At 43.7% G+C, this 21,808-nt stretch overlaps 1 protein-coding gene across 4 annotated transcripts in view; it reads right to left on the bottom strand.

Moving 5' to 3' along the window:
• Positions 1-1,844: 1,844 nt before the first annotated feature.
• ebf1a (EBF transcription factor 1a) overlaps positions 1,845-21,808 on the bottom strand; it is a 63,043-nt gene continuing 43,079 nt past the window's right edge. The window contains exons 11-17 of one of the 4 annotated variants that reach the window (XM_061724929.1): positions 16,331-16,419; positions 11,988-12,053; positions 10,471-10,633; positions 9,117-9,296; positions 6,296-6,493; positions 5,976-6,044; positions 1,845-4,816 (exon numbers count right to left, since the gene is read on the bottom strand). In XM_061724929.1, the coding sequence (XP_061580913.1) occupies positions 5,977-6,044; positions 6,296-6,493; positions 9,117-9,296; positions 10,471-10,633; positions 11,988-12,053; positions 16,331-16,419 (764 nt within the window). In that variant the 3' untranslated portion in view covers positions 1,845-4,816; position 5,976. The other 3 variants (XM_061724930.1, XM_061724933.1, XM_061724932.1) reach the window with 3 other exon arrangements.

Here is a 21,808-nt window from a genome sequence, read left to right as displayed (position 1 = left end):
CACGAGCATGCACAGTGTTTACGGGTCCTTATTTCATCAGTCCTTCCAGGTTGTTTCACTCTCCCCCCTTGGCATTGCGGAAGTCTCCTGTTACCGTGGAGACCCTGGAATACTTTGAGGTCAGCAGAATCTTGGGATCCGCTATTTTTACAAGCTAATCCAATCACGGCCTCCTAAATTAGATATGCAAAAAGTAAAAAAGAAATTAATTTTCTGCTGATGACCGGGTATGCAAATGATGACTCAATTATGGTGGGCTGGTGCCTTTGCAATTAATAACCTTGGAATCATCATTAACTAATATGTTTAGGAGGAAACTTGTCAGGCTAACCATGTTCACCATGCCATCAGTAATGTATTAATGAATTACATTCATTAGAGAAAGGAGCCAAGCGGGGGGGGGGTGGGGGTTGCAGGCCTGTTTCTGACCTGTGGAATTGCTCGATCCTTCTCCGTTCTCAGGCGACTGCCTGTCAGCTGGTAAGACAAGACAGTTTCAGCAAGGAAACAGAGGAAAGCTATCCACCTTAGTGCTTCATGGGCTCAATGAGTCACGGTTTTGATTGCTGCTGATCCATCCATCCATTCTCTAGACCTGCTTCAACCTTATTCAGGGTCACAGGGGGCTTGAGTTTTTCCTGGCAATCATCGGGCAAGAGGAAGGGTACACCCTGGTCATACCATCAGTCCATATCAGTGCCACACGGACACAAAAAAACAAGCACGCTAACATACATTTCGAAACCTAACATGCATCCTTTTGGACTGCAGGAAGAGGCTTGTGTGTGTCTGTGTGTATGGGGCAGAGGTAGACAGAGTACTCGACCCCAGTACTTGAGTAAGAGTACAAATACTACTGGTCAAAATTTACTCCGTTACAAGTAAAAGTAGCTCAGTCAAAATATTACTCGAGTAAGAGTAGAAAAGTACTTGCTTTTAAAGGTACTTAAGTATCCAAAAGTAAATGCTTTTAAATTTACTTTAAGCAAAAGTAAGAGTAAGAGTAAATTTCTTATTTTCCACATCAGTAAATTACTATATTTTTTCTAAATTAATTTAAGGATCCTTTAACTCTTGTTTCTGAGAATTCGATGTTGAGTTGTTGAAAGCAGAGAGGTAGTTCTGCTTCGGCAGACACAATAAACATTTGAAAATAAATGTCTGTGGTTTGTCTGTGCCCTCGTTTTTTACTCGGTCGAACTCAAACATTGAGTTAAGATACGGCCAAGGATTTTGTGAAAGTCCCTGCTCCGAGTCCGGCTCATTATCAGACTCAGACGACTCAGCGGATTGTCTTTCTTCTCCTGACGCAGGCGTAGCCATTGTTGCGGCTCTGTCTTGACAAACGCAGGCTACTTTGGCGGTATCGTTTTGAGGAGGCTTGACGTATTTCCGCTTTACGTACATCCCAGTGGAGAGCGTGCACTGTGATAGGTCTCCTCCTTTGACAAAAACAGCTTGTGTCCAATAGGATTTTAGGGAAGAAGAAAAAAGAGCAGACCTGAAAGTAACGAGTACTTTTCAGCCTTCCTAGAAATTTACTCGAGTAAAAGTAAAAATATTTGTCTTGGAAATGTATTCAAGTAAGAGGAATAAGTACCAAAGAAATCTAATACTCAAGTAAAATACAAATCCTCTGGATATGTACTTAAGTACAGTACTCAAGTAAATTTACTCTGTTACTGTCCACCACTGGTAGGGGGGGCATGCAAACTCGACGCTTAGCAGAGATACAAATTCAGAACCTTAATGTGAAGCGACAGTACTGACCACGGCAAAACCACGCCGCTGTTTTAAAAATCACGAATGAGGCACATTAAAAAATGAAGTGACACCTGACAAGGTCACAGACAAGAGGTAACTTTAATTAACATTGTGAGAGTCCAAAAGTTATCTTACAGCTCAATTTTCATCAAAAACATTAACAATCTGTACAGTAGACTTTTTTTTTTTTTTTTGAATTTCCTTATATCATAGAGCTGTTCAGTGTATTTGCAGTCAAAGACAGACAGAGGAAAAAAAATAGACACTGGCTATTTGGTTTGCATCTTTTTTGTTGTTGTTGTCTTTTGTTACCCAAGTACAAAACTTTGTCACTCTTTACTGATATTCATATTCAGGATGTAACTTCTGCTTACAAAGATGCCATTGTATGACAACAGACCTCTGTAGTTCATTTGAAACAGATATGTTGAGGCCCCTCCTGTCCCGGCCCAGACCGGCACAGGCACACAAGTGCCCGAAAAACACTTGTCTGTCAGCAGGCGTCTCTGTTAAAACGATCCCTTCTACCCACTTAACAAAACCAGGCTCTCGAAAAGAAAAGCAGAGAGAGAGAAAAGCCCTATTCTCTGTCCAGCAACAGCTTGAAGACACACGGCAGACACAAAGAAAAGACCATAGAAATCGCTGACGGGCGAGGGAACTCCTTTTCATGCTACCTCACAGGTTGCTCTTTAGCTTGTAATGAAGCTGCATTGTCTACAGGGAGTGGAGGAGCGGGGGAATCGGTTGTCAGATCCTGGAGTCGGGATGGACTCCATGAGTGAGACTAACATTGTGCTGTGACAGTGCCTATCGTCGCTGCGAGCCCCTTTCCACTACCGCTTAAGCAGCTTTGTGTTGTCATACTGTTGTAATCCCACGGTGACTGAAAAATATTACCAGAATGCAGTTGAAATGATTTCAATAATAACAAAACAACAAACAAACAAACAAACAGCAAAAAAACCCAACTATATAATTGTTGTAAAAAAAACAGTTGTGTAAACACTAATGTGCAGTGAGCACCGCAGGCTGCTCCGTTTGCTTGCCTTTCAAAAGCGTGCCATCGCTGTAGCGTTATAGTACATCGGGATGTGTGTGATTGTTGAATTATGGCTCTTTGTATTCTAGTCTGGCTTCAGCACCAAACAGAGTGGGTTTGTGCTTTGTCTCCAAGTTCTCATGAATTCCTCTGCGGCAACAGACAGTTGTGGTGAGGGTAGAAAACTGTACAAGTGATTGAATGAAGAATGGGTTTGCATTGTTAAGGCATCTAGACTGCTGGTAAAGATTACAGTGACATAAAAAAAGGGTATATAGATACAGTATGTAAAGCAGGCATAAAAAAACTGGAGGAAAAAAAGGACAGAGGGCAAAATAAGAGGACCACAAAGAAAGAAAAACAGAGTGTTTTCTTGGTTTCCACACACAATGAAAGAGTCACTCAAGAGAAGAACCCATGCATATTATCAGTTCAAGAACAGCATCAATCTGAAAGCTTCAAAGGTTCAAACAAAAAGATAGAGATTTACAATATATATTAAAGTGTGTTTATACTCTTAAAAAAATCTACCTCAACCGAATACTCTGAATAAGATGCTACTTTTTTGCCATACAATAAACATTTTTATAAGGAAAAAAACAAAAAAAAAGATTTTTATTTAACTTACAAATAATACAAAAATAGACAGTGGCATGTTTTTGAATCAACAAATGAAAGCTTGATGTAACAATTTAAAAACAATCAGAAACAAACAGAAAAAAAATGTAAAAAGTCACATTTAAATAGTGAAAGACAACATTACATAATGAAACAAAACACTGTGAAATATGTTCACTTACTGTATTAAACATACACAACACAACTAAACGAGGGTGAGAGTCAATGTACAAATGCAAGGGATAAATACATTATTTATATGATATTTTACAGGAATCCCCTTTTTTTGTAACCAAATCCATGTTTCTTGTCTTTAGCAGATGAGATATTGACAACACACAGTAAACCTATCATCTGTACTGGGAAGCTGCCTTAAGACATTTAATGTTTACATCTCAAACTATAGCTATTGCAAAAAGAAAAGAGATGCCAAATGAAAAAAATTCAGCATTTTTTTGTTTTATATATATACAAAAATATATCACATATATCACGCATTTATTCTAATTTGATATTTGCTAGGCTCCTTCAGTACAGTGCTGGCTGGACGCACACATCCTCTGGCTTTTCAAGTCTTCACTAAAATCTCAGACAAAAAAAGGTCAATTTTGGCTAAATCTTCACTTTTTCGTCACATCACAAGCAGAAAAAACATATTGCAAACAGCTCAATCCTCACAGTTTTATCAAAAATTCAAACAAACAAACCAAATGAGGAAAAAAAAAAAGAAAGAAAGGCAAGGTTTCTTACGTTGAAACAGCAGAGGGTGATTTTTGAGGGATCGTTTTTAGAGCATTGGGAGGATTAGCAGCAAAAACGGAGGGGTATATTTTGTTCTTCGTACTTTTAATTCTTTGTATTCTATGTTGCTCATCCTTGTTCTGTTTGCCCATCGTGCTGTTATGTGGTTTTAGTGGGTCGTGTAAACTTCATGGCCAAACCGACACTTCACGTCTGTTTGTGTGAGTTATGGGTTCAAAGACGGCACAGTGGCCTCCAGTAATCAAACCCAAACCTTACAGGCATGAACACAAAGATAAATAAATGCTCTTTTCATGAGGTCAGTGTCACACTGTGGGCAAACCATCAGCCTCTATACACTCCATCCAATGCGGTGTCAGAGAAGCTACGCTAATTCAACGAAGAGGAAAATAACATCACAAAGGTTCATATTGCCCCCGTTCTCTTCTCCTCTATCCCTTCAGATGAAATCCCTTTAGAAAGGCCTGAGAATAACAGAGTCCTGCGTCTTATCTTGACTTCATTCAGTTCAGCACCGGAGCACAACAGAGACTCGCCAGACTCCGCCACTGTCTCTTTTCCTCTCAACATTCCCAAATCTTCAGCTATCCCAGATCTTCTACATGGGTGGAACGATCATCCCAGGGATCGCTGCATTATGGGAAAAGAGGGGGAGGAGGGAAGGGCGAAAGGGGGGGATCGGGGGGTAAAGAAAGAGAAAGAGAGGTCAGTGATGTGATTGCTGGGTTTCATCTGTCATCACAACAGTCACATAAAAGAAAAAAGCTCCAGCATCTGGCGTACAAAGACGACTCTCCCTCATTATCTCTTCATTCTGAGGCCCCTGAATCAAAACATTTTTCTCCGCCGCACCGCTAACTTGGCGTACATTGACAACATTGTTCGGCTTTTCACAAGCCCTCGGAGCGGCTTCATGCAAGAACCACCAGTGTTAATTGTTAGCAGTTACAGCGCAGAAACCCAATGTGTGTTATAAAACATAAATCAAACATGACAGTGAAACGGGGGGACAGTAGAGATGAAATCAGGCGTGACACTGAAACACGGAAAGGCTGTGAACTTTGGTCAGGTTTTTACTGCCTTTTATTATCCTTTGCCTACATGTCCTACATCTTAACCTCTTGCCCATCACCTCTTTTCCCTCTCCTGTTTTTTTCTTTTCTTAACGGGGAAGCCATCACAGGGAGGAATTTTTCATATAACTTATTGGCTCACTATTGATTCCCCACCCTCTTCAATCCACTTATTCCCTGGTTATTTCCTAAGTGTCTGCGGCTTGTTGGGATTAACAGAATGGCCTGCGTGTGTGTGTGCATGTGTGATCAGTGCACAGTGGCCATTGGCCCTCGGGTCACTGTGGTCTGCGCTCATCAACGCTGCCAGAGGAAGTGAGGAAGTGCTTAGCTCGGGGGCTCCGATAAAGATTCCCATCCATCATCTCTCTCTCTTTCAGGATCTCAACACCATACAACATCCTGCCTAGACGAAAAGACTCTGTGCTGCATTCGATGGAAATGGGAGAACAGAATGACCCATGGTGGCATAACAATCGCCGCCTTCCCTCCCCGTAGAAACACCCGCTGGGGCATGGGCAGGAAGCAGGAAGTGAAAACAGGAAATAGACACATATGGTGTGACATGCCCTCTCTCTGACAAGTCAAGGGTGACAAATAAAAACAGAAAGGAGAAGGAAGGGTTGGGCAGGATGGTGCAAATGAGCGGTCTGGGATCATTCTGAGCGCAAAGAAAACAGAGAAAGAGAGTAAATGAACTAAAAAGATCAACGTACTTCAGGAGAAGGCCAGGCCCTGAAGAGAGCTGGCTGATGAGTACTTGCTAGAGTCCACAAAAGACTGATCTTCAGTGAGGAAGGATAGTGGAAGGATTCAAGGAAGGCAAAGAAAGGGAAAAAAAAACAAGGGGTGAGGAGTTTTTAAGGAAGATTGGAGGAAGAAGTGGGAGTAAAAGTGAGAAATTGTTATAAGCGAAGCAAAAGAGCAGGATTATAGCTTTAAGATTAACACGTTTTTAATTGTGCACCCAACCTCCAGGTCCAGTCTCATTACTGCGTGAACTATTGCAGGGTTTCTAACATGTTTAGCAATTTACCTTGCAGGCTGTTAGCATTAGCGCTGGTGCACGTGGGGGGAGGGGAATTCTGGGGTCGAACGACGGGAGCGAAGGCGCTCTTCTGCTTGACGGCGGCGGACACCATGTTGGCTGGAGAGAAAGAGAAGATCCCGGAGGAGCTGCTGCAGTTGGAGGGGAGGCTGGTCGCCGACGCCATGGTTGGGCTGGATGGGACGACTGAGAGAAGAGAAAGGGCCAGGAAAGGTGTTTAAGAGGGGGGCGTCGGGGGAATATTAGGGAAGAGGGATGGGGAGGAGAGGTGAAGGGGAGGGTTTAAAGAGAGGGCCGAGGGCAGAGGACGGGCAGACGGGATGAACAGAAGGGGACTGGTCAATGGATGATGGCAGGAGGGATAACATTTTGGTCTCAGGTGAGCTGGCTCAGACTTGTTTGGCAGCTTCTTATTTCGATATTGAGTTATCTGGCAATGAGTTAGTGCATAACAGCTAAAACAAAAAGGTGTTTGTTGGAAACTTGCACGGAAAACAGCCCAAAGCTTGTTTTTTTGTGTGCTTTCCCCCCCCTCTGATCAGTCTGTTGGTGACTCATCTTGTGCTCAAGGGGGGCAGCAGGCACGTAAACATCTTACCAGTGCACAGAGCTGTACCTGTAATTTGTTTTCAGAGCAACTCTCCCACATCACCGACATAATCACACCAGAGATTTTAATCAACAACCAGAGATGAGAGTTTCAATAAATTGAAAAAACAAAGAGCTGATAGCTTCGGCATGATGGCAATGCATTTCTTCAATGGTTCTTGGTACTTTCACTGCACCATACTTCATCAAGGCTTACAAACTTAAACATTCATTAATGGACATGTTGTTCCACTCAGCTTTGCCACTGATTTTTCAACCCTTTACTAGGCAAATCACCATATTTGGTACATTTAGTGGACATACTATGAAGATTTAACAAAGAAAAAGGAAAATGTGACAAAGTAAAAAAGATCCTTTTATATTCCTCAATAACTCTTAAAGAGTTGAAATTTTAAAAATTTAACTGCTTTGTTGAATATGCTATAAAGGGTTAAAAGATCATCACAAGGAAATACATTTACCGGTACTTACACAACTCAAAACCACACAAGAGTTTAAATGTCTGAGGTTCAGTAAGTGGTGAGGTGTACTTTCTGGATGTCTTGGCAGTTTAATTAAATATTTTATAAGATATACTGGGTAAGTTTCACAGTCCCACTCATAAAGGGGTTTAACTAATCAGTTAATAAAATCAATTACCAGTGTTTGCTAGATGTGGCTCTGAACTTGTGTTGCTACTTGTAAGGGTACAGTTTGATGTAAAACATTTTAAAGGGATTTGCCCAGTTAAATTGGTTTTTCTAACTTTCTCATATCAAACAGTTCTTTTCTTCTTTTTTTTTATTTGAGGCTAATTTTATTTTTCAAAATAGTAAAAAGAATAGTATTGCACACAAATGCATTTTTCTAAATGAATCGGTGGCTGATTCATTTGCCCACGTAGATGAGGAAATTAGGAAATTTGGCATTAATCAAAAGGCTAAAAGCCTTTCTGAACATATATAGATAAATATGTAAAAAAAATAAATTGACAACTGAGGAGTTATCAGTGAGTTTTTGCCTAGGATTGCTGCTCATCTCAATGAGTGAAGTTTATTTCATAGAGAAAAAAAAGTCTAATCACCACCATCTTGTTACCGTGAATGTAGCCATTAACAGTAACAAGCGTTAACATAAAAATTAATAGTGACAAGTTGGCTTGCAGTGAACCACGCCACAAACTCACAGGTCAAAGTTCGCCAGACTTAAACAATGTTCATCATGTTTCTTTTGTAAAATATTGATTTTTCCATAACATTTTTAATTTCAAATGGTGGTACGACCAGGCCTTAAAGTCAGCAATATCCGAGTTTCTTCTTCTTAGTTGAGCCTCGGCACTAAGGCAAAATTCAAATAATCATCTTAAGAGTTTAAATGCAAAACAACAGCACATAATTTAGAAAAACAACCTAAAAATTAATTTGAAGGCTTTAAGCACAGCATCTGTTAGACGACTACTGCAACTATTAATCACGATCAAGATCATTTTGACACAAAAATGACCTGTTGTGTTCTTCACCAAAACCCCGTCTCTCTGTCACATCTTCTCATCCATCCATTTCTCCCTGGTTTATTTTTTGTCTGCTAATACTCTAAGAGCATTTTCCCCCTCAGTGATTTTACAATCAACTGAGTCGTATTTCACCTGCCCTCTGATATCTGCGTCTGCTTTTATTGTTGTTATTATCCAACACTTAGCTTTTATGGCCTTTCCTGACAAATCCTTGCAATAAAGTCATAATCCATTTATGAAGGGGCCTAACTAATCAATTAATGAAAATTGGACCTACAAAGGCAGGCTGAGGGACCATTGATTGAAAGTGTCTGTGTGGGGCCGATGAGCCTGTTAAAATACTTGTTAACACCAAGGAATCAAAGAGCTGAAATGGAATTGCTTCTCTAGCAATTAGTTTATTGATTTAATCAAGGGTCTTTAATGTAGAGGGTGAATGTGTGTGCGAGGAAGGGGTGGGGTGTGTGTGGGTTTCGAAGGGGGTGCTAGGTGATCTGCTCCCTCGGCCAATAAAGTGGGGATTTGCGTTTGACTCCGCTTTAAAAGAAAGCGATGAGCCAGCTGAACTGCAACACGTTTGTCAATTCTTCACCCGACTCCTGTTTTTCAAAACAGATCCTGTTATGTTCAAAAAATGCCCTTGTTCAGTCGTCCCAGCCTTGCTTTTACCACCCCTTTCCAAATCTAGGATGCGGCGTGTGTACTCACTAGCATAGGGGGAGTTGCCTGCGGATCCATTGAGGAAGTTGGGCGAGGTGCCCAGGGTTGCCATGCCAGAGTTAGCATAGCCATTCATGCTAGTGGAGACAGTGCTGTAGCTACTCTGCTGGGGAGTGGAGCTGGGGACATAACCGTGAGGGGACACGCTGCTTGTACTCCTACTGAAACCTATGGACGGGGAGAGAAAGCGAGAGGAAGAGAGACCCGTGTTAGTGGGTACGGCAGATGGGAGACAAAACAAAAACGAGAAGGTTGACATGCACCGCAGCCAATTACGCTACTTTTCACAAGACTAATGGATGCAGCATTACGAGCCAAAAGAAATGTTTGAAAGATCTTACACAACATATGGCAGAGCAAGAAAGCATTGGACAGAGTGGAGGAAGAACGAAATGAGAGGGTTCCAACAACTGAAACAAGAGGCCTTTAACCCTACTGGCTCCTCTCCAAATGTAGATACGTTGATAAGGCAATTAGCAGTGTAGGGGCCTCTGCAGCAGAGTTACACAGAATGAAGCTAGTATCTCTGACAGGACTGATCGCTCCCTTTCTGGGAGAAGCAAACATAATTTGGGCAATATGAGAAAGAAGAAACATGCTGACGCTGGACAAAAAAAAAAAAAAAAAACCCAGCAAGAATAGTACATCAAAAATTCCTACACCCTCAAGTGCAACAGGGACTACCTTTTGTTACTGTCGTCCTTATTCCAGACACTACTCTTTCATAATAAGCATCTGTTCTCCCCATTTTTATCTTCTGCGAACAGGAAACAAACTATAGGCTTCAAAGACAAACAGCTGATCTGTTCTGTTTTCCTCACATCTGCAGATGTTTCCAGATGAAGATGAAGGGCAGAGGATGCTCGCTGGAATTATTGAGACGTTCTAGCGGCCGGTCCATCCACTCTTCTCTCGTTCCCCTGATACGGGTGATGAATCACCGCTGACTGCACCCACATTTCTCTCTGTCAGACACGGGCCGACCCCAGTCTGATATACACACCCTGAGGACCCACTCATATTTCTCCATCGTACTCCATCCATAGCTCCCTTTTTCTCCATTCTTCACTCTCTCACAGACGCTCTTCCATCCTTTCAAGTTTTCACCGGTTCTTACAGCCGCCACCTTCCTCTCTTCTCCTGTCCTCCTTTTTTTTTTCCAGACTTTTTTTATTTGCTCCACGCTCTTAAATCAACCCCCTCTGTATTTCCCACATGAAAAATAAAATCTCTATCACACAGCTCAGTTCAACTATCCATCCCAAAAAGAAAAAAATTAATAAATCACTGTCACTTTTTCCATGACGACGGACGTTAATCGCTCCATGAAGCATTGGCTCACCCTGATTGGCTGTTTGTGCCACCTCTGACCCGGTGAAGGAGTTCACGGCCATCATGCCAGCGTGGACGGAGCTGCCGCCCAGACCTGCTAGCTGGTTGTGCCCTCGTGGCACTGTTGTGTAGAGGGCCTCTGCGATATCGGCTGCTCGTTTCAGAATCATCTCCTGACAAAGAAGATGGACAAAAAAGATTGTGGTTATCAGCAGTACTCGAGTTTTAAAAAGAAATCAGGGGGGATGGTGGATTTTATCATATGGGGACAGATAATTTGTGCTGATTACAAATAATATAATATATTACAAATAATAGCAGTGACCAAAACACCTGCAGAAATACTGCAGGAATGACATAGCAGCAGTTAAATGCAGCCTTCTGTAAGCTTTAAATATCCACTGGGCTTACATCAAATACATCAAAACACAACAATAAAAAACAGTTTTCTGAACTTATCAATATGACTCTGTCCTTCACAGGATAAGTAAAATGGATCACTGCAAAAACTCAAAATCTTAACAAGAATATTTGTCTTATTTCTAGTTAAAATGTCTCATTTTAGTAAAAAAAAAGTCTCTTTACACTTAAAAAAAAGACTCATCACTGGAAAAAACAACAATTTTCCCCTGTTTCAAGTAAATTTTCACTTGAAATAAGTAAAAAAATCTGCCAGTGGAACAAGATTTTTTTGCTTGTAATAAGAAGATACATCTTGTCCCACTGGCAGATTTTTCTACTTATTTCAAGTGAAAATTTACTTGAAACAGGTGAAAATTGTCAAATAAGTTATTTTTCTGGTGATGACTCTAAATGTTGAAATAGCAGTAAAACCACATTCATTGATGAAATGACATAAGGGATGGAAAGGGGGGGGTGGCAGTTTTACTGGGGGGATGATTTTGACCGTTTTTATTTCAGGGGGGATGCCATCCCCCCTCATCCCCCCTCAACTCCAGTACTGGTTATCAGAAAAAGAATGAGCGAATGTATAAAATACCATCAGTGCTGGCTGTATAGCCTAACATGAACGCTAGATCTCCACGGGAGATAGTGTGTATGTAAACCTAGCACAGCTGAGTGGGTTTTATCAGCGGTCACTATTATTAGTGGGACTGATGCCAGTTACTGCCAGTAAATCTTTTGCCTCTTCTTCCCTGTTTTGTGCTTTCAATCTCCTCCTCCTCCTCCAGAATCGAGCCTTAATCTCACATCTCCTCCTCTTCTCCATCTGTCTCTGCACTCATCCTATTATTCTCTCCACCCTCTACAGCTATTTTTCATCATACTTCTTCTCCCTTTCTCCTATGAGCTGATAAAAGCACTGACATATTCCCACGTGTATGCTTGTGAGTCCCAGATCTGGCGTGAACACAGCGGGGTGCTGCGGGGCCGGCGGAGACACCGCCTTTGATGCTGTCAGTGGTCTGAGCCGCAAACACAATTTTATCCAACAGATATGGATGTTTGCGTTTAAATATATGAGCACGCCTGTGTCTTTTTGTGCATGTTTGTGCGTGTATTTACCTGGTTATTGTGAGGCATCCCGTACAAGGCCTCTACCAAGTCTGCCGCTCTCTTCAAAATCACCTCCTACAATCAAGCGCAGACAGAGGAGGGGAGATTGATCATGAGTGTGACGACTCAAAGGAGTTCAGTCATTTTCATTACATTTCACTTCTTACATTATATGCTGTGAATGCAGAACAGAGAGTGCAAGAGAGGAAAGAGGCAGACAGAGGTAGGTAGAGGAAGAAAAATGGGCCTATCCCAGCACTTTGTTACGAGCTGGGCAGTTTGGGAGAGCAGAGGGAAGACACTGTTATCTGTGAATAAAACATGAGCCTATATCTCTCTATCAGTCAGCCATCTTCTACATCTTCACCCTCCCTTCTGTCACTGATGGATCATGAATCTACCACACATGATCATGCATCGATCTCATTTAACACAACATATCATCAGCCTGACGACTACACAACTCCCCTTGTCAGTTGGAACACACCCGTCTCCTGGCCTGTATTAACCCTGGTAATGATCACAGTGAATGGCCCTGCATCCACTTTGTGTGATAAATGTAGAACATCATTGCTCAGGTGAAACCGCCGAGTGGAATTTCCCACATCAAACATTTATCCTAACGTAGTGTTACCGCTTCTCCGCGCTCATTTTCTCCCCTTTCTCTGTCTCGGTTCCTTTTCTCCTCCTCACTGAGCGTATGAGTGTGTGACTCCAGGCAGTCGTTATATATTTGTGTGCGTGTGTGATGTAGACACCTACAGCCCTACGAAACCCTTTTTAAAAGTTAATGTGCTGGGGCCAGGATATATGCTGGAGGCGCGACAACCAGAAAATTGCAGCCCCCTCCCCTCCAACCTTCTCCTTGTTCCTTTCTCTCCCTCTTTCTCTTCCTCTGGCGCACACACACACGCTGTGCGTTATACTCTCCTGAGTGTATCCCTCGCTGTGAACAAGCCCCGGAGCATGTGTGCTCTCTGTTCCGTGACACACCGCCTTTCAATCAGACTTCATATCACACACACACACACACACACACACACACATAGGCACAACCGCACATACAGCCACGCACATGTGGAGGCTGTTGAGCACGCCGAAGACATGACGAGAGGGTCAGCAAAGCAATAAAGATTGTAGAGCGCTGTCCGAGGTGCTAAATTCACTCAATAATGGGAGCGCTGCCTCTGTGTTAACCTCCCATTACTAGCACTATCTGGGGGAGGCAAAGAGGGAGGCAGGGGGGAGGAGGAGGAGGAGGGAGGGGAGACGAGAGAGGAGGCCTGCTTGAGGTGATTGAGAGATCTAGAGGCCCTAGGTAGGTAAGTGGTTCTTTAGTATGTATGCGCCGCTCCTCGTCTCCTTCTCTCTGCTTTTCCTTGATGCCCCATGCCTCCCAGGGATTGCTAGATGGGTGGATGGATGAAGGGAAGGAGGGGAGGAAGGGGGGAGGAGAAGGGGAAATGAGGGAAGTGTGAGGCATTAGGACACAAACAGATCCCCAACCGGAGTGTAACGGTGTTCTGAGAGGACATGTGAAGCTCAGTTACTTATTGTTTTCCTCTCTCCACAACAGCCCCTTCGGCTCATTTTCCTGTCAGTGCATCGCCTCCTCCATCTACCATCTCCCCACCTGTGTCTCCAAACTGCTTTCTTTTCTCTCTCTCTCTCTCTCTCTCGTCTTTCTCTCTATTAATCACTCTCTTGTGGTCCTGTGCCCTGTCTGTACCTATCAGCCTCTCGTTAGCGAGGGGTTCTGTCCAGTAGCTAAACGCGATTAGGCAGCGCTCCAGAGTCACTCTGATAAACAGATAAATGTGGTTAGCGCCGCGCTGCCTCCCGAGCTCTGCTGCTGTAAGGGGAGACCATTTCCTGGGCGCAGGGTCTCTTCCCGTAAAAGTCAGGCCCGCAGAGACGTCAACAGGAAGGGGAACCTGATCCAGAGCAGAGCCTGGCCTTGTCTGGAAGGATGGACACTCATTAGCTGGACCCAGTCCCCCCCCCCCCACCACCACCCCACCTTCTCCACACCACAGCTTTCTCTAAACACTGTGCAAACCTCGCTGCCCAGCACTCCCCTCAGTCTGACTGCTTGACTGTCAGCTGCAACATAGTGTGTGCCGGGCTGCTTTTAGCCTGTAACTGGATCATTACCATAGCGTGCAGAGACAGAACCAGCGTTGGCAAATATCTCGCTCGTGCCCTCGTCATTATGTGTTTGTGTGCATTACCAATAGGGGTGTAACGATACACTAATCTCACGATACGATACACGATATTGAGGTCACGATAATGATACGATATTATAGCAGTATTTTCTTTAACAACCTTGCATGAGGAACATATGACTGGAAAAATTTGTCTTTTATTTGAAAGACACAAAATACAAAACAATGCTGTGCATTTGCCCTATTGTTACAGTTTGTAATGTTTATAACTGTTTAAGTTTTAAAGAGAAAGCCAGGCCAACCATTTTCCACAAACTGAACTAAAAGTAAATGTCAGGTTTGCATTATGCATCTTCAGTTTCATACAAGTAAAAGTATTTTGCCACAAACTGAATAGTTTCTCTCATGTATGATTTGACTTTTTTCTTTCTAATTTACCAACTGAAATTAAATAAATAAATAAAAGTAAATAAATATATACAATTTTACATCATAAAAAAGATTGATTCATGCTCACCTTATAAGTGTAAGAGGAGATTTATTTTTGTTAAGGTTATTTTGGTAATTCAGGGTTCATTATTTTATTTTATATATTCTTTATATTCTGATGTAAATCAGGGACTATAATTACACTAGTCAGTTTATCTGTAGTGATTAGTCTGTTTTAGATTGGGCGGAGTGATACGCCACAGTACGGCACTAGGTGCTGTGTTGACGTTCTAAAATCCTACACTGTTGAGGGACATTAAAGTACACTCAAACTCAGCAGAAGTTGTTCCCATGTTATCCTACTCACAACCCGAAAAAAGGTTTAATTTAATAAGGTAAGGCTTAACTCTACACCAGCCTTACATAAGTAAAAGTTCAGAGCTCAAAACGGGACCACAAAACGGGACTAGTTTCTTCTGAGCGGAGGAAGATTTTGGTCCGCGGGTCGAGGTGCGGTCGCGGCCGCGGTCGGATGCGCGTTTCTAGTCAACACAATAGATTAATATTAATAACCCAATATCGCGATACACTTTGTCACCTCCACGACACGTATTGTGACGTTTTTGTATCGCGAAATTTCGTGGCACGATATATTGTTACACCCCTAATTACCAAAGAGTCCTTGTAGCAAAAGATGCTGTTAGAGTGGGGAAACACTGTTCCCCAGTCAGCCTAAAATTTCAGTGTAAAACAACGATTACGAGGTTTGGTCAAGAGAGCTGTGAATGGATATTTGTAGTTGAAGAAGTTGCCAGTTTGTGCCCCTCTCCTGCCCCTCTCCAGTGATTGAGGCCAGCAGTTGGGAGAAGTGTGGTCAACAAAATGTTATTACCTCAATAAAGGCACAAATCAATAGAGCTGAAATGAACAACCGGGGCTACCAGCTACCGCTGTTCATTTAGGAGAAAAAAGAGACACCACTGAGTGCGGGAGAAGGAGAAGGAGAGGAAAAGAGATGGATGGATACAAAGATATTTAGGGAGGGACAGGGGGTTGATAGGCTAAAGACCAGAACTCGCCGGGACAAGTCTCACATCCAGACAGTGATTTCTGTGTCTTCCCTCCGAATCTACCTGGACTCCTCATCTCTACCTTGTGGTGACCTCGCTCCACTGAGTGTGTATGCTTGTGCACACGCCCGTGTGCACGTGAGTGTGTGCTGCCGCGTGGATGTGTGCTGGAAGTAATAAAGTCCACCCGGGGTTGACTTCGATCCACTGACCCAGCAGGAGGTAAGACTGGACAGCTATGATGGATCACCTAACCTGCTTCTGCCTCTCTCTTCCTCTCTCCCCTCAACCTTCTTTCCTCCCTCCATCCCTCTTTTCCTCCCTTCATCTATCCCGTTCCTCTCCCTCTTTGCCAGTCTAAATGACCTTATACTCAGTGGAAGGATGAATGGAGTTTCTTGTGCATTCGTTGCTCAAAGCAGAGTGTTTGTTTGAGCAGAAAATGACCATGAACATGCTGGATACTGTCATGTTTGGCCTCGTGTCTATGGGACACCTATTCCTCTGTGCACGAGGTCATGCTGCCCTTTTTGCCATGTGCATTTGAGCCCATATATGCCATGAAACTCCAGAAGTTTTCAATTCTTCTTTATCTTTCAATGTTACCATGGCACATTCCTATAAAATAGTTTCACCTGGCAGCTAACAGAAGTGTGAACACATAAGAGGTGCAGGGGTACTGTACCTTGGGTAATCTCTCTTGGTCTCCAGGGTGCCTGGGGATGACCTTCTGTAATCTCTGAAAGCCATAGTCTATGGTCGGTTCGTTCAGCGCTAAACAGACACGGATGGAAGAGAGACAAAAAAAATAAATTATATATATATATATATTTTAATTCTTAATGATAAAAACAGTTACTGTTCAGCAGAGACGCAGCAGGAGTGCCCCGTAAACGTGACTGAATTGAGCATTGGTTTCACATGAATATTTCAACGCTAAACTAAACACGCTGGAAATGTGGGTGTTCTCTGTGTCTTTGTTTGCCTGTGATGTAATGAATCTCTTTCTGTCTTCTGCTTTGGTGGTTAATAAAAAGACTGTCAGGACGCAGGAGGAGTGAATACATGCTCATGCATGTGTGCGTATGTGTGTGTCCTGTGGTCTTGTGTTGATCAGCGACTAATATAAGCAATTACAGAGTTCCAATATAACAAAGGCTTGATCGCTTCAGGGAACCGGCTAAACACACACACACACACACACACATACAGGCACACACACACACACACATACGGGCACACACACACACACACAGACACACACACACACACACACACACACACACACACACACACACACACACACACACACACACACACACACACACACACACACACACACACACACACACACACACACACACACACACACATACAGACACACTCATACACAGAGTTGGATCATCCAGGCAGCGGGGAGAAAGCACTCTCTCTGCATGCTGTGGTCGTACTACCATAATTGAATATGAGAAGATTTACCATGAATATTTAAACATTAGAATAAATACAATGAAGATCTGAGGCTTACAGTACAAACACTTCAGAGGAGGATTGTTGGATAAGTGCTCTCTCCACATAATTCATTCCTAATGTACTGTCTGCCTCTCTCCTCGTCTCCACTGTCACTTTATCCTCCACCCTCGTTCGTTCGTCCGCCGCCCGGCGAGCCAACACACAGACTCCTCCACTTTTCTGGACTACAACCTTTAAGGTGCTGCTTCTGTACAGAGTTTTGCGGGCTGTGCGTGTTCGCACTTGCATTTGTGGTCCGAGCAGAAAGGGAAAGAAAAGGAATCATTATGCGTGAGAATCGCCTTGTGTGTGTTTGCGCCGTCCGTCTGTTTCCCCTGTGGGTCACAGCTTGGACGTTTCCTGAGGGCTGATGCCCTGCTCGCCTCACATCTGAGCAGCCAGGCTGACTAGGCAGCCCCCAGAAAAAAGGCCCCTAGAGGCTATGAGTACAAGCTGTCCTGCTGGACCTGCGGTGGCTTCACCACGGCTCCTCTCGGGCCTCCCACTCAAACACACACATGGACCAGAGCGAGAGCACAGGAGCAAGAATAGGTGATGCCCTGTTTTGGCAACACAAACGTATTTGGACAGTTCTCCCAGTGGACTGCTCCTGGTAATCCGCAAAAAGTGAATGAAAGGAAAGGTGAATAGCTAGAAGCAAAGACAGCACAGGGAGAGAGAAGTAGATGCTGGGGTTGCCAGAGGCAGGCTCAGCTCCCAAAGAATGACAAAAAACAAAACAATAAGATGATCACATGCAACAAATAAAGTGTGAATTATTGCTGAGGACAAATATTTGACATTGCTTCCCCATTGTCTGATCTCTCTAAAGCCTAAAGGAGGATTTGCCCTGGATTAGGCCTGCAGTAAGTGGAGGGGATTGTTCCGGCAGCATCCTCTGTTTTGTCTCAAAGGCTTTTGTTTTTATGATGAATTTTTTATCAGCTCTGCTCAATGTGCCAAATGAGCCTCAAGTGAACAATAGCATAAAAACCGTAAGACATACAGGGATGCACCACTATAACAAGTAAAGAGACAATTTTGCTAATTGAGAGAGAGGAAGTGATATTGTCTCTGCTCGTTTTCAAGGGCCATAAACCAGAGATGTATGTGGGGGACAACGTACTTCACTAACTCCCTGGCTGTAACTCATTGGGGATTATTTTGGCTTTTTTATGCCCTGCTATCCATGCTCAATATCTTGCATTTCACGCCAAGAATTAGTGCTGAAAGAATGAAGAAAAAACCCCACTCTGCCTCAAAAGAGGAGTGGTGGGCTGCTACACTCCAGGATTCAAAGCACACTCTCCGATACAGGTATATTTATAATCCTTAGCTGTCGCTCTCCAGAAGAGCAAATCAAAGCCAGTAAAACATAACTGCCATAAATAAATGAATAGATGAGCAACAGCCCTGGACTGGAGGGATTCACCTAGCAATCACCCACATCAGATCAGATCAATGCTCATGGAAATTTCATGAAGCCTAGAATCCACATCGCTTCATATTTCACTATAATAACCCACAGAGCCGCGGGGGGAGTGTGTATGAAGAGGTGAGGGGGTAGAAGAGGAAGCTAGGGTGGAGGGGGGGAGCAGGGTGGTTGGAGGTATGAGCTTTAGAGGTGGAGTAAAGAGGGGTGGATGTATGGGGCGCAAAGAGGAGGAGGGCTGTGGGGAAGGATAATTGAGAGGTCAGAACAGGGGAGTTGTCCTGGAAACAGAAAGGTAGGAGGAGGAGAGGAAACAGTCAGCGTCCATTTGCCCTGTGTCCCTCTCCGCCCGTGTCCCAACCGTGGTGGGCGGGTGGTGTAGTTGCAGGGTTAGGTAATTGGCTCTGAGGCTTGATGTTAACACCTTAACAGGCCCTCAGACAGTGGGTAAGGAGCTGATCATATCACAACCTTCTGTTTCTCCCTCTTTCTCACTCCATGCTCCACTCCCCCTCTCCCCTCCTCCCCCCCGGCTCCCTGTCCTTCCCTCCCCTCTGCAGTCTCCAGTGCTCAGGTGTGATCTCATAAGCGTTGCCTGGCGATCGATGCCGCCAGTGGCAGGGGGTTCAATAGCCCTGAATTACGGCTTCATTTCTACACCCCGCCCCACCCCATCCCTCTGCTCGCACAGATGAGAGCTGCCCACCACCACACACACTAACACACCCGCACAACAGCCCTCCCCCCGCCCCACCGACTACTCACAATCCAGATCAATACCTTACAATCTAATTTTTATCCATTTTTCCATAAACCCTGAGATTGCGTTTATTTGCAGAATCCGACAAGCTAAATAAAGCATCGCTTGAACATGTCAGGGAGACTAATGCACGGCTGGAAATTCATACAGAGAAAAACAGATGAGTGGAGCTTTTTGCTCCAAAAGGGAAGGGAGAAGCTGAACCTAAGAGAGATCGGGGGGGAGGAGGAATGGAGATTCTGCAAATCAATGGAGGTGAGGATGCTACCAGAACGTAAGCTCTAATTATCTGTTGTAAAAAGTGCTTGTCGACAGTTAACAATACCTGACAGCACAGATCCTCGCAGGGAGAATGCAAATTTGGAAAAAAAAAAAAAAAAAATCTGGATGGAAAGTGTGCGCTTGAATTAAGATATAAGAAAAAACGTATGAAATCATTAAAACTGGTGAACGCTGCTCATTTCAGCAGGGTATAAAATAATCTACATTCGAAATTCATTTACATCACCATCATCGTGGAGCAGATGTTCCTGTAATAAGAAGGGGAGTCTGCTAAAGAGGGAAGACAAGCCACATGGTGCAGAAAATTAATCTCAATCTCAAATAGAGGTGTGAATTTCCTTGCAGTTAAGGCTGTGTGCAGTAAACGTGAATGTATGCAGCTACCTCAGCTGGCCTTGTCTCCAGCTGTAGACCAGCCGTTTTAATCAACAGCAGGCATCCACCCAAGCTCAATAAAAGACAGCATTCACAAATAGGAGCAAGACAAGTAATTGACCAGCTCTTGACTGAACCCCTTTTTTTATTGCCTGATGACTCCATGATGTATTTGCGATGCGCAGATGTGCACATGCATGAGTGTAGTTGCATCATAAGACTATATATACATCCGTAAGTTTGTGTTGAGTCTAAGGTTTAATACGCCTTTCAGTTAGGGCGAGCATCCAAACTCCATCCCCGACTTCATCGGTGTTTGCAAGGTGTGCAGTGCTTAAAATGAAAGACACCTGACAATACTTCCTTCCCTCCTAAAACTAATTTGGGGCACAGCCACACAGAGACGGAGAGAGATGTCAGCAGCAGCTGGTTTAAATTCTGTTCTTGACTTTTTTGTCTTTTCCCTCGCTGTCTCTGCTCCTCCTTGCTACAGCTGACTGATGTTTCTTACACACCTAATCTGAACTCATTGCTGAAAAACTACCCCTAATGTTTGTGCGTGCATGTGTGCGGACGCGCGTCGGTGGCAGCTTTAATGTGAACCAGCAGAGCCTTTTAATATCAGCACAAGCTGTAGTGGAAGCATTAAGCAGACATGGGTGCATACTGAGGAGGGAGAGGGATTGCATTTTGAACGACCTGGGCGATTTATCAACTCCCCCAATCTGTGGCCAGTTTCCCTGTGTCAAACACACAAATACTTGCACACATGGACACACACATTGGCCCTGCTGGTGGGACATTATGGCTTTTTATTGCACGGAAAAAAGAAAAGGGAGAGCTCCCCTGATGAATGCTGCAACGACTGCTATCCAGTAAAAGGTGATACACAACCAAACATGGAGATGCATTTGTTCAGAGGGGAGGGGAGGGGGCTCAGGCAATGACCCGATAATGAGAGAGGGATAGAGGAAGAGAGGGAGATTAGGGAGAGCTCTGAGACCCAGAGGTGGGTAAGGCAGAGGGCAGAGAGTGGAACAGAGGAGGGATAAGGGGATAAAAAGACTGGGGAAGAGCAGGAATGGAGGAAAAAAAACATTCTTTTATTCTTATCAGTGGATAGCTTAATTGCTTTGATGAGTCTAATTGGAGCTTTTTGAAGTCTAATGGCAAAGGAGTCCTGGGAGACAGCAGGAGAAACATTACTGTAATAGCTTCTCAGTGATTCTCCTCTGCACCAAAAAGTCCCTTGCTTGTCTGCTCTGTCCACTGCCACAGTTTCATCTTTGCCCATGTGGTGGCAACTGGGACTGGAGTATCAATAATCACACAAACAAGGATGTGAAGGAAAGAAAAACACAATGTATAGGGTTATGGGGTTGTGTGTGTGTTGGGTATGTTTGCAAAGCAGCAGTAGCAGCAGTATTGGGTATGTGTTGACTTAATTAGGTCTGTGAGCTGTTCGCTTTCCTCTCCTCAGCAGAAGTTGATTAGCAATGCCAGCTGTCCCCAATGTAATTCAGTGTGAGCATGTGTGTGTGAGATTGTGCATGCACATGTAATATACGAGTATATGCAAGTTTGATAGTGTGGTGTTGTGGTGATGTGTGTGCTAGCTGCCAGCTGCCACACAGTGCTGCCAATCCTCTATGATTAGTACCCACTGGCAACTGGGCTCAAACTGGTGCCAAACAGACCCAGGAGGGCAACATGGCCCATGGTAATCTGCCATCCCTCTCTCTTCTTCCTCCTCCACCTCTCAGTCATTTCACTAGCATCAATTGCTTTTTTTTTTTCGTCTC

Source organism: Cololabis saira, chromosome 7, assembly GCF_033807715.1.
Source record: "Cololabis saira isolate AMF1-May2022 chromosome 7, fColSai1.1, whole genome shotgun sequence".
Taxonomy (NCBI): Eukaryota; Metazoa; Chordata; class Actinopteri; order Beloniformes; family Belonidae; genus Cololabis; species Cololabis saira.
The sequence above is the reverse complement of the archived record's forward strand: the minus strand, read 5'-3'. Positions and strand labels throughout refer to the sequence as shown.